Raw genomic sequence first — 16,147 nt, 5'->3', positions numbered from 1 at the left:
AGCGGTGAACAGCAAGTAAGCTAATTAGCAAGTAAGCTAATTTGCCCCCAACAGTCTGGGTACTCATTTTAGCGACCTCAGAAGGATGCAAGCCTGAGTCGAGCTTGGGCCCTTTTGCTGGTCTTGAACTCGCAACCTTGTGGTTTTGAGTGAATGGCTGCAGTACAGGCATTTAACCACTGCGCCACCAGGGCTCCATTTCTTAAAGTAATAAGCATCATGTCAAACATCTGGTTGATTTCAGTAAAAGAAAACAATGACTGCCATGTGTTGCTGGAATACAATATATATTGACTGTTTTAGTTGATTAAGAATTAAAGAATTACTGAGAAACATAGTGTTTAAGACAATAACCTAACAGTAATTGCAGCCCACCTTGGATACCTCTGACATGAAGCCTGACAGCAGAGCATGTGAGCATCAACACTAGATGTTAACTATTTCATATGAACATTGGCAATGACTGAAAATCAATATATCTATATCTAACTGCCTATCTGCCAGCCTTCCTGGAGCTGGGGATGTTTAGCCTGGAGAAGAGAAGGTTAAGGGGTGATATAATAGCCCCATTTAATTACTTAAAGGGATGCCGTATTGAGGAGGGAGCAAGCTTGTTTTCTGCTGCTCCAGAGACTAGGACGCGGAGCAATGGATGCAAGCTACAGGAAAAGAGATTCCAGTTCAACATTAGGAGGAACCTCCTGACAGTAAGGGCTGTTCGACAGTGGAACACACTCCCTTGGAGTGTAGTGGAGTCTCCTTCCCTGGTGGTCTTTAAACAAAGGCTGGATGGCCATCTGTCGGGGATGCTTTGATTGAGAGTTCCTGCATGGCAGGGGGTTGGACTGGATGGTCCTTGGGGTTTCTTCCAACTCTATCATTCTATGATTCCATGATTCTATACCTACCTATTTATCATATCCTAGAAATTAGGATATATACAAGTGAATCCTGACAATCATATTTAGATAACTGGAAATATTCCCAAGCATATCTGAGTTTTAAGATAGTCATAACATTTACCTAGGATACAACATTCATACAGCAACAATCAAATTGCATAATATTCATTGTAACACAACTGTATTCCTGTGAAATCTTGTGCATGTCGTTACCATGACCAATATGCTCAAACCTAAATCCTTACAAACTCACCAGGCATCCAAGAATTGTGTTGTGTATGCACTATTCATTTGACATGTACAGTAGCTTAATGCTGCTTCTAATACTTTGAGTTTGCCTCAGTGCAATCTTGATAAGATGAATACTAACCTTCTTCCAGCAATTTCTTCAGGGTCTCCTCAGTATCTGCCCCACCACCTGTAGTGATCCGGGTATATTTCAGCTCAGGACCTGAAGCGAAAAAGAGTGAGTCAGATATATTCAAATTAAATTCCTATTCTTAGGCTGCATCCACACTACAGAAACCCACATTTCTGCCATGTGGATGCAGCCTAAGGATTCCTTCCCTACAATCTCCATGGTTGTGCTGTAATTAACAGAATCTTCTTCCCAGAAGCAAATTTATTGTCACCAAGAGTCATGAAATAAGGCCCTGGTAGAAGACACCGTGGGATGCAGTGGCTCAGGTGGTTAAGATGCTGACTCTGTGTATTGCAAGATCGGCAGTTTAGCAGTTCGAGGCCCGAGTGCTGCATGATGGGGTGAGCTCCCATCGCAAAACCCAGCTTCTGCCAACCTAGCAGTTCGAAAGCATGCAAATGCAAGTAGATGAATAGGTACCACTCTGGTGGGAAGGTAAACAGCGTTCTGTGCAATCATGCTGGCCACATGATCACAGAGTAGTCTCTGACAACTCTGGCTCTTCGGCTTAGTAATGGAGATGAGCACCACCCCCTATGGTCAGACATGACTTGACAACCTTGTCAATGGAGAATACCTTTACCGTAAGTAGACTTGCTCTATTTAGTGGCACTTACAAGGCAGTGGTTTCTTCAACAGCTGGTGTGGGCAGACCCAGAGAGACCAACAAACAGAACAGTAAGGCTTGTGAAGGTGAACAGAAATGTGTGGCAAGAAATAAGTGAAGTGCTGTGGCTGTTCAAAGAGAATTTATCACCACATCTCTCTGAAAGCTGATTTTCACACAGCATCATCAGGATGTGGTTATATGGTTTGAACATGGTATATAGTAAACACCTATGCAAAGAACAAACAACACGCGCATGAGATGGCAATGATAAATACATATTTAGGCCTAAATCCAGTTGCTGGTCCCAGCTAAATTAGACCCATTGACTGATAAGTTAACACTGATATAAATTCCACTGATTCAGTGGGTATGAACTAGTTGGGACTCACAGCTGAATTTAGACCTTAGAAAGGAAGGAAGGAATACATTTTCTCCATAGTATTTTAACTTGATGACTGAAGGTTTCTTCCTTCTTGCAAGACCTTTTCTTGGGAATTAAGGTTGCATCATCAGTCTATGGACAGCTTTATTCTGCTGATGTTAATTAATCTCAAGTGGCCAAGAATCAAATGTGGGCTCCATAGGAAAAGTATTAAATCTGTGTGTACTTTCCCACTTTCAGGTGTAAAACTGAAGCCTGTGCATTTTCTCAGTATGGTTTACCTTGAATAATTCTTTCTTCTGTCACTTCTTTTTCAGTCACTTCCACAGGAAGACCATCAATTATTTTCGTGTATTTTTTAATTTTAGGCTCTATAAAAACGTTTTTAAACGTTAGAGACAAAGTAATGGACAATTCAATGGATTGTTTTGTTATCTCTCTGTGCAGCCAAGGGATCTTTATTTCAAAACATGGGCCAAAAAGGTAGATGTTAGAAATTGTTAGAACTGAGGTTTTCACTCAACTGTTAAATGAAGAGTGCAAATGATGCCATTTTCATTTCCAAGCATGCTAATTTTGCCAAGGCCAAGTATTTACAATCTCAAGCTATGAATGTGATGGAACTTTTTTTTTGTTGTTGTTAAATAATTTTAAGGCTTTATTTTATACATTGATTGTGTCTTTGGAAAGAATGGTAGCTGCTTTTCAGAATTTGTTCACAACGCCAATGGCAACTAGATTGAGTTTCTCAATGTATCAGAGATTGAGATTTTCAGAAGTGTATTTAATATGTTGGAAAAATCTGAAAGAGCTGCAAAACTATTTTTCAACATTTCATCTCATGGCAACAACTGAGGAGGCAGGAATCAAAAATATTAAGAGACAGGAATGTTTCAGCATGCAAAGTGCAAAAGGAGTACATTGCATTTGGTTTTGTCTACTAGTATTAATAAAAAAACTCAAAGCAATGCATTAAATAATGAAATATTGGGGTGCAATACATCATTATAAAACATGCGGAAAGCAAATCCAGCAGCTAACAGAACTTCCCTCTTAAGCTTTGGAAAGAACCATCAACTATCTTTTAGAAGTCATTCTGGTTAGTAATGTCCCGCCCACAAGATATATTCACCTCCATGAATCACTTTAGTTACAGTTTCGCCTTCCCTGACCAGCTTAAATTCTGGCTCCCCTTCAACCACTTTGGTGAGCTTTGTAATGGATGGCACTGCAAAGCATTATTGCAAAATTGGAAACTGTGTTACAGATATGACAAACACACTGAGAAATGGTCAAAACACCTGGGAAGGAAAAGCTGCTAAATATTAATGCCTAATGATAGCAAGGGCATTTTCAACGTGTTGCAATATCATCATGTCACAGGGGTGCCAAATGATCCATACATTGAATTCTTGATGTTCAATATCACTGTATATGTTACAGGCACTGCATGAATAGGAGTAAAGATATCTGTTAGCAAAATGTGGGTGATCAGAGTTCTACTCTTTCTATTTCCACTTCCCAGTTTTGTGGCTCCTGATGCTCTTGCAATATTCTGTTGCCCTTCTGAATATATATGCCCAGGCCATCTCATGGGGTCTTAAGAGAAAGAGGACAACTGCTAACTGAAATAGCATTAGTAAGAAGTACAGGAGGAGGCTTTCCTTTCTCCCACCTCAATTGAAGAACAAGAACCCTTATTACATGAACTGCTTGGCCATTGTTCCCTAGTTGTCTGATTTCTCCCTTTTCCACACTTCCCTAATTTGGATTTATTTTAAGATTTCCATTAAGAAATATAAGTGGAAATCTGCCTTAAAAGGGGGGTAGGATTTGATGCTTTGCACCAGTCCACAGCCAGATATTACTCAAATGAGTTTCTTTTCCATTGTACTTACCTTCAATCTCTTTTCGAATGGTGCTGCCAACTACTCTTGTTATTGTTTTAATGTCTGTGATAAACAATGATAAAAAAACATAGTTTGGATGAATTAGGCTGTTTAAGCTTTAAAGAAAATGTTAGTTATAGTGATTTCATAGATCAAACATAATAATGGATCCCCTATGGATACAGGAGCTGTACTGTACTATAGATTCAATATAAGCATGTATAGGACTCACCAAATTCAGTGGCAATGATTTATAATACAGTACACAGGTATACTCAGAAATATCTCCCAGTGGCGGTATCCAGACCGGCGCAAAGCGCCAGCCTGGATACATGCTAGGGTTGCCTCGGGACGTCCTTTCCAGACGCCCCACAACCCTAGCATGTAACTGCAGTGTTGTAATGGTGGCGCCCTGTCTACACGGGCACCGCCATTATGACGTCACGGCCGCACCACAGCCAAACAGCACAGCGCGGACATGACGTCCTGGTGCCGCTGCAAGGTGCTTGTGGTGCCCTTTCAGCGGCCCCAGAAGGAGCTCCGTTTTGGAGCTCCTTCCCCTGCACGTATCACTGGCATGGCCTTTAAAAGGCTGTGTCAGCGATACAGAGAGAAAGGGGCCAAGTGGCACTTTCTCTCTTTCCCCGCCACTGTCAGGGTGTCCTTGGGGCATGAAGCCCCAAGGACACCCCTTTCCAGGCCGTGGGGAAGCGGCATTTTGCCGCTTCCCCGAGGACAGGAAAAGCGGTGGATCGGGACCTCCAGGGCTGCCGCTGTGGCAGCTGAAGCTCCGATCCGTTGGGGAAAGGGGCGGTCTGTATCTCGCCAGTGTTTACAAGTATAGGATTGCAGGCTTATGTACATGCTCAACATTTCTGCCAAAATCAGTATGTAAATGGATCTTGTAGCACCTTTGAAACTAACTGAAAGAAAGAAGCTGGTAGCATGAGCTTTCATTATGTCTGCTTCCTCAATTACATGTAATTCAATGAACTCTAAAGGCACTTAATTTTTCTTCATTTGCTCATCTGTTTATGTATGTTAGTAGCAAGATCTGTTCTGTGGTTCTGCACACACTTGTGTTTAAAATACACTTGTGTGTGTATTGTGTGCCTTCAAGTCATTTCTGACTTATGGTGACCCTAAGGTGACACTATCATGGGATTTCCTTGGCAAGATTTATTCAGAGGAGGTTTGCCATTGTCCTCTCTTGAGGCTGAGAGTATGTGACTTGCTTAAGGTCACCCACATGGCTGAGTTAGGAATCAAACCCAGTTCTCCAGAGTTATAGGCCAACACTCAAACCACTACGCCATGCTGGTTCTTTTAAAATACATAGAATATTGAAAATGTAGAACATAGCATTAATGCAGAGCAAGTGCTAAAACCATTTTAAAGAGGTCCTGTGAAAAGAGCAGCTGGGCAAGCTGGATGGTGCCAGACAATCACAGCTCAGGGAATGGTGTGAAGGGAGGGCAATGGGGGAGGAAGGATACAAAACTGAGGCTTGTTTCTGACAGATGGGTAATTGATGGCCTAGATATAAGGGAAAGATGGCATAGATATAGGGAAAAACTGTAGTAGAGATAGGACAGACAACCGGAGGAAAATCTGAATAGGGATTTTGGTAACTGTGGCTTGTTACAGACTGCCAAAATAAAGCTGCTTCGGGTCTCTTTGGAGGTATGCTGTTTAAATGATGCATGCATCCTAAAAATCTGGAAGCTGCACCAAAGCTGCACTCTTATGCTTAGGAATGGAGTGTGGTTTTGGCGCGACCTCCGGACTCTTAGGACCTATGCATTATTTAAATAGCATACCTCCAAAGAGACCCCAAGCAGCTTTATTTTAGCAGTCTGTAACAGGCCCATGAGTGATTAATTAGTTCAGGGGTTAATTTTTGATCTAATTGTGTATTAACTAACATATACTTGTTTATTCTTTCTTACAACTGTGTTCGGCTGTTCCAGCTAAGTTTTGAATCTGGTCATACTTACCATAGCAAATCCACTGAACAACACATCCAATAAGGGTGATACACCAGCTATGCCCCTACCTAGAGCTGGAGGGCCTAAAGATGGTAGTGCATGCTCTGGTAACCTCAAGGCTGGACTTTTGCAATGCTCTGTACATTGGCTACTTCAGTCCAGAAACATCAGTTAGTTCAAAACATGGCAGCCAGATTGATAACTGGGATATCCAGGAGTGATCACATTACACCAGTATTAAAATCACTCCACTGGCTGTCAATTAGTTTCCAGGCAAGGTACGAAGGGTTACCTTTAAAGCCCTACATGGTTTGGGTCCAGGATATAGGATCATCTCCCCCCATATAATCTGCCCCGTATATACAGGTCCTCTAGTGGACATTTACTCCAGTCAGCCAGGACTAGGTTGGCAACTGTTAGCCACAGACTTTTTCTTCAGCCACCCCAAGACTGTGGAATGACCTGCCAGATGAGATTCGACAGCTGAATAGACTGTTCAAATTTAAAAGAGCATTAAAGACCAGCCTCTTCTGGCTGAGCTATCCAGACAATTTTAAATTGTGAATTTTAAATGTGGGCTGTTTTAAAATGTGTATGTCTTATTTGTCCTTTTAAATTGTTGCATGTTTTAATTAATGTGTTTTAACTGATGTTGTTAATTGTTGATTTGTTGTTCCTCAATTCATGGGGAGAGGCAGGTAAGAAATAATAATAGTAATAATAATAATGATGATGATAATAATAATAATATCATCCAATGGTCCACACAGCGATCCCCTTGAGGCTCAAGTATGCTTCCCAGGGAGGGATCTTGAGGGAAAAGGAAGCAAGTGACAGGAGTCCAAGCCAGCTAGGAAAAGGGATCTGTCATGAGTCCCATTACACGTTTTTTCCAGTCTAGTTTAGAAAAGACATCTCTCTCTTTTTTTAATACTAATGATCAGAACATGGCTTTCCAGCACATTTCTTGGCCAAAGTTACCAAAGTTATCTGCCCACATTTGGGAGGCAGTTTAAAGAATGCTCCAGTGTTCTTTTGGGCCAGCCACTGTTGCAATCATTGGCATGTAAAGAGGAGCTGAAGCTGGCTTCTGAAAAGGACTGTTGTCGAGTCATCAGTGGTGGGAGGGTGAGCAACGTTAAGAAGCCTTTCCAACACAAATCATATTTTGGGGTGAAGCCATAGATTGAATTACTAGTCTGGCAGCTGGAGATAAATTGGTTGCATAAAAGGAGTGATCAGCACTCACTATGTTCTGGGCTTGTTTCGCATCTACTTGGGGATTAGTTTTTCTAACCCATAAGCTAGCCATTAGTGAACATGAGTCATTATTTTGGTCAAGACTTCTGCAACAAAGACATTCTGAGGTGCAACCAGTAATGGTTCTATTAAAGTTTATGCACCATCTCCAGCTCTGTAAGGATCTGGCATTGAGAGTGTTCCTTTGGAGCCAAAGGCATCCAGTTAAACCCAATCCTTTTACAGGCATTAAAAGTGTGTTCTTTAAAAACATGGGGAGGGCAGCATGCTAAACCCCATGGCAGGTCTAAATTTTCATGATGTCTACTGCCCATCAAAGCACGGACGGCAACAGATATGAAGAAGAAATCCTCCTGTCTACCGTAAGGCTGTCCACATAGTTTGGGACCCTGATTTTCTGGTGCTCCAAACTGCAGAGAACCTCCCCAAATAGCAAAAGGATGCCCATTTGGAATGTCTTCTTCTAATCATGAGAGGATGATGGTGATAGAAATGCTGAGAAAGGAGGATGGGGCTAATGCAGTCTCCCTGTTTGTGTGGTTATTCAATGCCCTTTAAAACATAGGGGGCCCAGGAATTATGATATGAATGATATAATGCCCTTTGACTTTCAAATCATTGATATGACTACCTCTAAGAAATTAAAAGGAAATACAGTCAGCCCTCTGTATCCACAGATTCCTTATCCACTTCCTTAACCAAGTCCCAACAGATACCAGGTGCCCACGGTACATGTAAAACAGGACATTTTGATATATGTTATACATGTATTTGACCTGCTATATATTGCCGCAGCATTTTTTTTACCCTGGCGCTTAGTTTAGAGCAACAAGGCAGGGAACTAGAGGTAGGGAGATCTCAACACCAAAGTGAGGTGCCCCCCTCAACACATCAGTACATTTCTTGTCAGGCTTTTCACTAGCATCTTTAATTGTGGTCTTTCTTGTATTTGTTTTACCACATTTCTTACACCTGGTAGCTATTAGTTACTCATATAACAAACTGCAGGTGCAGTTAAGTTAAATGTTAATTCCATCGTGTTTGCTATTCTTATTATTACTTCATCAGGTCAACCATTTTTACCTTCATTTCCAACAATGGGCTCAAAGCTGCCCTCAATTACTTTAATCTTTGGATCCACAACTTTAGTAACTATTCGAGTGGCTGAAAGAAGAAGAAGAAAGGGAAGAAGGTACAGATCAGCAGTCATGGATGTAGTTTTTTTAAAAAAAACTCTACAATTCACTGTTTCTGTCAAATATATCAGCTATAATCCCCAGATATATTTCCCTGTCTTACATATACTGTCAATTATACCAGCTATAATCCCCAGATATATTTCCCTATCTTACATACTGTATATACTCATGTATAAGTCTAGAAATTTAGGTCAAAAATTGACCCCCCAAAAACTGAGTCGACTTATCCATGGGTCAAAGTATCTTAACTCTTATTTAAAAGAAGGAACCATCTCCTGTTGAAAAGCAAGAGTATAATATGTGAAGCACTGACCCCTTTTACTCTCTCATCCATCTAGTCTTAAGAGTAAGCGCAAAGAGTTATGTCTGCTGGGATTTTGTAAGTTCATTGACACTGCTTTGCTTTGCTTCATCCTTTAGATCAGTGATGTCCAAACTCTGGTCCTTTAGGTGTTTTGGACTTCAGTTCCCACAAGTCTGAGACACCTTGGCTGATAGTCTGGGACGCTGGGAGCTGAAGTCCAAAACACCCAGAGGGCCAGAGTTTGGACATCGCTGCTTTAGATCCTTTGCTATGTGTCCTTAAATTTTACCCTCGGCTTATCCACCCTCGGCTTATCCATGGGTCACAGCAAAAGCCATAATTTTGGCCCCAAAATTTGCCCTCGACTTATACATGAGGTCGACTTATAGTTGAGTATATACAGTATATCTTATATATACATATACTATGCATATACTGTCTTACATATATTGTATCACCACCACAGTGATTGTAGCGTGGGCCCTCCACATTTGTTGAGGTTAGGGGCACAGGACTATAAAAGTGGAAAAAGTGCAAATACAAATTTACTTTTTTTAATTTTAAAAGCCTCAGTTGTCCATAGCACCACACTGGGGGACCTACAAATGCCTAGAGATTAGCTTAGTTTACTTGCTAATTAGCTTACTTGCTGTTCACCGCTATGATCTTTGGCATAGCGGTATATAAATAAAACAAATTATTATTATTAATTATTATTAGAGAAGTGTTTTCTCTATGAATCCCTGGATCCAGGGTGACTATGGTGTACTTCCAGCTGGAGGACCTGGAGATTTCTAGAGGAAACACATCAATTAAATCTGCAAATAATTACATCTGAAAAAGTCAAAGCCACAGATGTGGCAGGCCGACTATATTACATGTTACAAATCAAGACACCAACCTGAATAACCTATCTTACAGTTAGTATAGGTACATATAGTATATGTAAGCATATGCATCTTTCAAGCAGGGAAGCTTTTGAACATCTTTAACTACCCTCATTAAAAGACTCTGCTGTACCTTTAAAAGGTGCATTCTTGAATGGCCCTCGACTACTCTGTAAGACAAATGCTATAATGCTTAGTCCCTTGACCATTATTTAACAGTCCTAATAATCTAAGAAGGTCCGTGAATTTCACATCATTTTCATCCATTTACGCATGAGTAACAAACTCTAATTGCCCACTTTATCTTTAAAGTACTTACTGTAAAATGTCAGTGGAATCTCTTTGAATGTGCTACCTCGAACAAACTGGGGGTGAGGGAGAAAGAAGAATCAAATTCAGTATATACAGATGAGAAACTGGAAAATAAAAACTGTTGATTCACCATTCAAGTGACTAATCTCCTGCAGTTTGAAACAGGATACAGTATATTATTATTATTATCATCATTATTTTTCAGAATCAGGACATGGTACCACCTTTATTGGATTATTAAAATATATTTTCAAAGGCAAACTTTCAAATCCTCCAGGACTCTACATGAGGCTGTGTATGGGAGGAGGAAATTAAAACTAGCTAGACATTGGACAGAATAGTTGGTTTTCTCTATTTTTGCATATTAAATTTAGGTGGTGACTGGGGCCAGTAGTGGTTAGAGGACCCACTAGGTGCTGAGGGCATGATTTAATACTACAGGGAATAGCTTTACCAACACATCAGGGAGATTGGACTATACTAAGAACTTCATCTTCCTCTAACCATTAGTTAATCATTTGGCTTTGTGTGACTATTTCCACCCCCTTTTGCTCAATAAAACTGAATCTTCAATGTCTTCTTTCGTGGCTTCTGTACCTCACATATGCAGTTCACACTGTGCCTGAGCAGCCTATCCTTGAAAACCTCTAGACCTGAGCAATCTGTTTAGCTAAAAAACCTTCCCCTCCTCATTGCACATGGTCCAATGGGTTCCTCTCATTCCCTCCTGTTCCATTTCATTTGGTACAGTAGTTTCCTGGCACTAGTGGTCCCAGTTAACAATAGCAGCTATGACCTTCAAATAAGGGAATCAGGAGTTTACTAAGGGATTAGTACCTTTGCCTAGAGAGATGGTGGTCTTTCATCTAAGTACTAACTTGGGCTTAACTTCCAAGATCAGGTGAGATCTATTGCCTTTAGGGTATTTAGGCCCCAACCTAGAAAAATGGTGGATGCATTTTTTTTTCTCTGTCCACTGCAGTGAAATCTGAAACCACATCAAACTGATTCTTCAGGTTTGTAGACACTGCCTTGGCACTTGAGTCTTAATGTGCATCCCGTGGCTTCAACATCTAGCTAGAATGATTTTGGTATTTTTCTTTTTCTTTCCCTACACCAAGACTCTTCCGAAGTCTATGTGTTAGCTGCCATTAAAGGAGATGCTGGGGGAAAGCCCACCAGTATGGTATGATCTAGGCTTTTATCTGAGGGCAATCAAGCAATCGTACCTTGATCTGAATGTACTTAATCAACTTCTTGAGAATTGCGAGGAGTTGATCATTTCCAACTGGCATATCTAAAATAAAATAAAATTGATTACAAACAATAATGGCCTTATTCTTGTAAACTGTGGGAAAACTAGTAAAATGAAGGTGGAATAAAAATAATTCTAATGGATCTTCCTCCTCCTTTTCTCTCTTTCATACAAACACATGTATTATTTTGCCTCCTCCTTATTTAGATTCACCATGTTTCTCCACAACTGATCCTCATTATGCAACTTTTTGATTCATTCAGCACTGGAAATTAACCAAGTATTGTGGCTGTCCCCCATATATACATCACATATACTAGATGATGGGGGAGAGGTTATTCAAGTAAAATTTGTTTCCTCAATTTAATTATTATCATAAATATTTGGGTCTTGAGGTCCTAAAGTAAAGCCAAAATGTTTTTGGAAAGGAAATCTAATGTTCTTTCTTTCGTAGTTTAAAGAAAAAGACTTTAGCAAAAAGCTATTTGAATTCATTATGCTGTTATTAGGGAACACTTGTGGATCCTCTGACATACATGTACATTCAGAGGATCTGTTTGATACCACCAAGCAGGTAAGATATGCCTACGATCATTTCTTGAGTTGCTACTTTCAAACTTCCACAAGAAGATAGTTATCTGGCAGCCTATTTGCATCACCAAACATTCACATTTCTCAAATTTCTGAATATCCCAGCTGTGGAGGTAGTGATGACTTGTGATGGGAGTGGAAAGCAGTACACAGTGAGTCAATGGTGATCGAGGAGGAAAGAGTCTCAAGACAAACACTGGCACGTGTTGTTGGATGTTGCTGGCAATTGAGAACTAAAAGAATGTAGCCCAATGTTGGAATCCATATTCTATCATAATAGAGGTTTGTAATAGTTGTAATAGCTAGATAGAAGAATGATGGGAAGTGTAGTAGTTGTAGAGATTGTTGTTGGTGTTGCAAATAGATGTTTGGTGCCTAGCGCTGGAATGTTCAGAAATGTGGGGGAGGAATTTTCTGAGACAGATGGTGGGAAAGAGAAAGCAGAGATGAGAACAGAATTGTATTGGGGGGTGGGTGAAATGATACGATGTGGAAAAGAGGGTTGGTAAATTTTAATTAGTCATCAACAAATTAATATGAAGCCTGAAAAATTTATGGGCAGGGTAGTGTTCATGTCAGGCCTGTGTTGTGGAATGATGAATCTTCAGTCTGCAGATGTCTTCCTGTTAACACCTAAGATTTTTTTTTTTAACTGGGGAAAAAAAGTGCTGTTTGCAACACAGAAGATTTATTCACTGAACTCCTTGGGGAATTAGAAGTTCTTGACACCCAGCTACTTGCTGTCTCCCTTGTTATCCATAAAGGTCCACCATGATGCATCTGTCTCTCTAGGCTTGCAACTCACTTGGTAGCTGACAACAAGTAATATGTTTACCTACTGCTTGTGAGGGCCAACTGTGGAGATGAGTGGGAAAAAAGACAACTTTGCTCATGGCCAGATGCTACAGAAAACCAGGTTATCTTTGGTAAGGCACACCATAGAAATGGTTTATGAATATACTATAATAATCCACAACCTACCTGCAGGATACAGTAGCTTGTCTATGACATGAATTACGCCATTGGTTGCCATGAGATCAGATTCTTTTGATTTGAGTTCATTCACCAGAAGAGTGTCATTTACCTAAGGATTAAACAACCAAGATGAAAAGAATAAAATTGAATACAGTAACATTGAAATAATAGTTTTCATAATCTCCAGTACAGTTGAAATAATCATTTCCATAATGTGAAATATTTTATGTGGCTAAATCTCCATTATAAAAGAGATTTTGAAGTTCTTATAGGGAATGTCAAGTGAAGTCAAAATAAAACTAGTAAAATTTCTTGAAGGGTTTTTAAAAACATCCTATAGTATGGAATGCTTCCCATTTGGTTGTTCAGATTGCTAACTTTTAGAGGACGAGAGGGAAGGAGGAATGGGAAGGTTCATAATATTTCCCCAAAGCCTGATCTATCGCTACTCACCACTTTCAAATACAGTTTGCCACCCTGGATAGTTTTGAGAATGTTGGTCACACCAGGTTCAAATCCACTTCCAATGAAAACTCCCCGAGTCAGATGATAAAGCAGAATGTTCCGGAGAGCATTTTGGTCCCCTGGAAAAGAGAAATAAGGGCATAAGCACTGCTGGATAAAAAAAATTGTCACACCCAGTAACCTGTTCTCATGCACAAATGCTATAGGAAACCTGTTTACTTTTCACCCCACAACCTACTTCCATGTGCAAGAGGTGAACCAGTGCCTGAAGTTATGTGCAAACAAGATCAAGGGATCTATTCACCCCAGGGAAAGTGATACTAATATAACAAACAAGATGGATATTCTCTCTCATTGGGTATGTAGTTCTTCAGAGGGCACAGTAACCCAAGAAATTACAGCCATAATTGTATCTGGAGTTCATACATTTAACTATGGGAGAGCTGTATGACTCCCTGCTTTACATGTTACCCTAGAAGATTAAAGAGCACAACAAAAGTAGAAGTATGAGTCATATTAAAAAAACCCTGTTAAAATCCCACTTGCAGTTGGTGCGCAAGAAAAGGCCTTAAGAGAAATGAGAAATTATTCAACTGTCCCTACAAGGGTTACAATGTGAAACATAACTAAAGTGAGCATAAAACTTGATGCTCTGCTACAAACACTGCTGATCCCACTTTCTGGGGCTGGTGCCAAATTATCCTTACTGTAGCCCCGGTCCTTCAGCAGATCCAAACAATGGGAAAAGACTTGCTTCCATGAACAACAAGCTCATCAGATTTGTGGTGTCTGTACTGTAGAGGACAGGAAGATGCACCGCTTGGGATGTGCAGCATGACCAGTACATGCCAGGGGAAAGGCTATCTATCTTTGTCATGTGGCTGTTGTGTATGTGTGTCCCATGAAATAGCAAACACAAGCAGGGTGGGAAGGGCTCTTCTTTAACTCTTTTCAGTATTATGCATTATCAGTAAGTATTGCTTTGGGAAGAGCAAAGGACTGCTCCAGGACTGTTTCTGCAGAAGAGTTCATACCCAAGCAAGTTAGTGTGTGTGTGTGTGTGTGTGTGTTGAGTGCTGTCTTGAGTGATGCCTGATGCACTGTGCACTTCACACATTCTTCCAAAGACTCTTTCTGGTTGAAAGAGTCAATACATTCCCCAAAATCCTCCATCAGACCAAGGAACTAACTTCCAGCAGTGGCAGGATGGGAGGCAAAATACATCTCTAAAGGCAAAGCTGAAGCGCTTCTGTCGTGCAGCAGAACTTTACCTTTTAAAAAAGTACTAGAACACTGACATTAAAAAGTGCTATTTTTTTCAAAACCAGGAGTGGATTTACTACCCCTCTGATATGGGAGCCACCCACTGCCACAGCTTGTTGTATATCATTTGCAATGTACTAACTCATCAGAGTCTGTTTCTCTTGTTCAGTCAGGCCTTTAAAAGCATCATTTGTTGGGACAAACAAAGTCCAGTCACCAGGTTGGGACAGAACTTCTTCTAAGTCTGCAGCTTCTATCAGGGTGAGGAATGTGCTGCAAAGGAAAATAATGTACAAAACAATAAGACACCAGTCAGTTATGAAGATATGAAAATGTGACAACATATTGAAAGGAGACTGCATGTGGATGCAAGAGCATTTTTATCTATTGTACCTCCCTATGAGCAGGCTGAGAGGTAATAGACAAATATTTTAAATAAATAAGAGTATATTCTGAAAACAAGCCAGCAACACCCAGATGTTTTTGATTGCAAGGCCTATCATTCATGACTGCTAGCTGTACTGGATTAAGCAGATGGGAACTGCAGTTAAACCTCTGGAGGGCACTGGGTTAGGAAACTCTACCTGAAGTTAGATCAATGACTAGTATACCACTTTAAAGTTTAAATTATATGCACACATTCCTGGAAGCAGGCCCATGGGACACAATGGGACTTATATCTGAGTAGGCATTCTAGGATTCATGAGAGTGCCCTGTCTGTCAATGTTGTAATTTATGGCCAGCACCAGTCAAAGAACCAAAAGCCAGTGTACTACCTTCACACTATACTCTACTCCTCTGCAGCAAAAGCCAGACACTCCTTCCCCTGGCAATTAATTAATTAATTATTTTAAGCCTCCCAACATGCTTTTTGTTTTTGTTTTTATAAGAAGAGATATAGTTAAGCAGACTTTTATATTACTGTTGTTGTTTCCAATATATGGTGACCCTAGGGTGAACCTGAGAGTCAGCATAGTGTTGGACTACAACTCTGGAGATCAAAGTTCAATTCCCTGCTCAACCGTGGAAACCCACTGGGTGATAGTGGGTGAGTCACACACAGAAAATCCTGTGATAGGGTTGCTATAAATTGTAAATGTCTTGAAGGCCCATGCCAACAAGGTGACCCTATCACAGGGCTGTCTTTGCTTTTCTCTTCTTCAGAGGCTCAGAGAATGTGACTTGCCCAGTAGGTTTCCATAACTGAATGAGGATTCAAAACTTGGTCTCCAGAGTCATCGTCCAACACTCAAACCATTACATCATGCTAACTCTCACTTTATATTATATTAATTATATTACACAGTTGGCTCTTCCTGTCCGTGGGCTTGCCATGTGTGGATTGGAACATCTACTGATGGCCCTGCCTCATTCTCCTCAGTGGTGACACTTGCACACAGCTGTGCCAACGCGGTCACACGTATTCCATGCCACCATTGAGGAG

The 16,147-nt window shown here is 40.5% G+C and overlaps 1 protein-coding gene across 6 annotated transcripts in view; it reads right to left on the bottom strand.

Annotated features, from left to right (window-relative positions):
* Positions 1-16,147, bottom strand: part of LOC149323545 (periostin-like) — a 63,739-nt gene that overhangs the window by 10,390 nt on the left and 37,202 nt on the right. For 3 of the 6 annotated variants that reach the window (XM_089489162.1, XM_089489163.1, XM_089489166.1), the window contains exons 12-21: positions 14,846-14,976; positions 13,429-13,559; positions 12,982-13,084; positions 11,384-11,451; positions 10,162-10,207; positions 8,536-8,616; positions 4,214-4,267; positions 3,448-3,543; positions 2,597-2,686; positions 1,273-1,353 (exon numbers count right to left, since the gene is read on the bottom strand). In XM_089489162.1, the coding sequence (XP_089345288.1) occupies positions 1,273-1,353; positions 2,597-2,686; positions 3,448-3,543; positions 4,214-4,267; positions 8,536-8,616; positions 10,162-10,207; positions 11,384-11,451; positions 12,982-13,084; positions 13,429-13,559; positions 14,846-14,976 (881 nt within the window). The remainder of the gene's footprint in view (positions 1-1,272; positions 1,354-2,596; positions 2,687-3,447; positions 3,544-4,213; positions 4,268-8,535; positions 8,617-10,161; positions 10,208-11,383; positions 11,452-12,981; positions 13,085-13,428; positions 13,560-14,845; positions 14,977-16,147) is intronic. The other 3 variants (XM_089489164.1, XM_089489165.1, XM_089489167.1) reach the window with 3 other exon arrangements.

This window comes from Sceloporus occidentalis, unplaced genomic scaffold (genome assembly GCF_023333645.1).
Source record: "Sceloporus occidentalis isolate IW3139 unplaced genomic scaffold, rSceOcc1.0.p SCAF_1, whole genome shotgun sequence".
Lineage (NCBI taxonomy): Eukaryota > Metazoa > Chordata > Lepidosauria > Squamata > Phrynosomatidae > Sceloporus > Sceloporus occidentalis.
The sequence above is the reverse complement of the archived record's forward strand: the minus strand, read 5'-3'. Positions and strand labels throughout refer to the sequence as shown.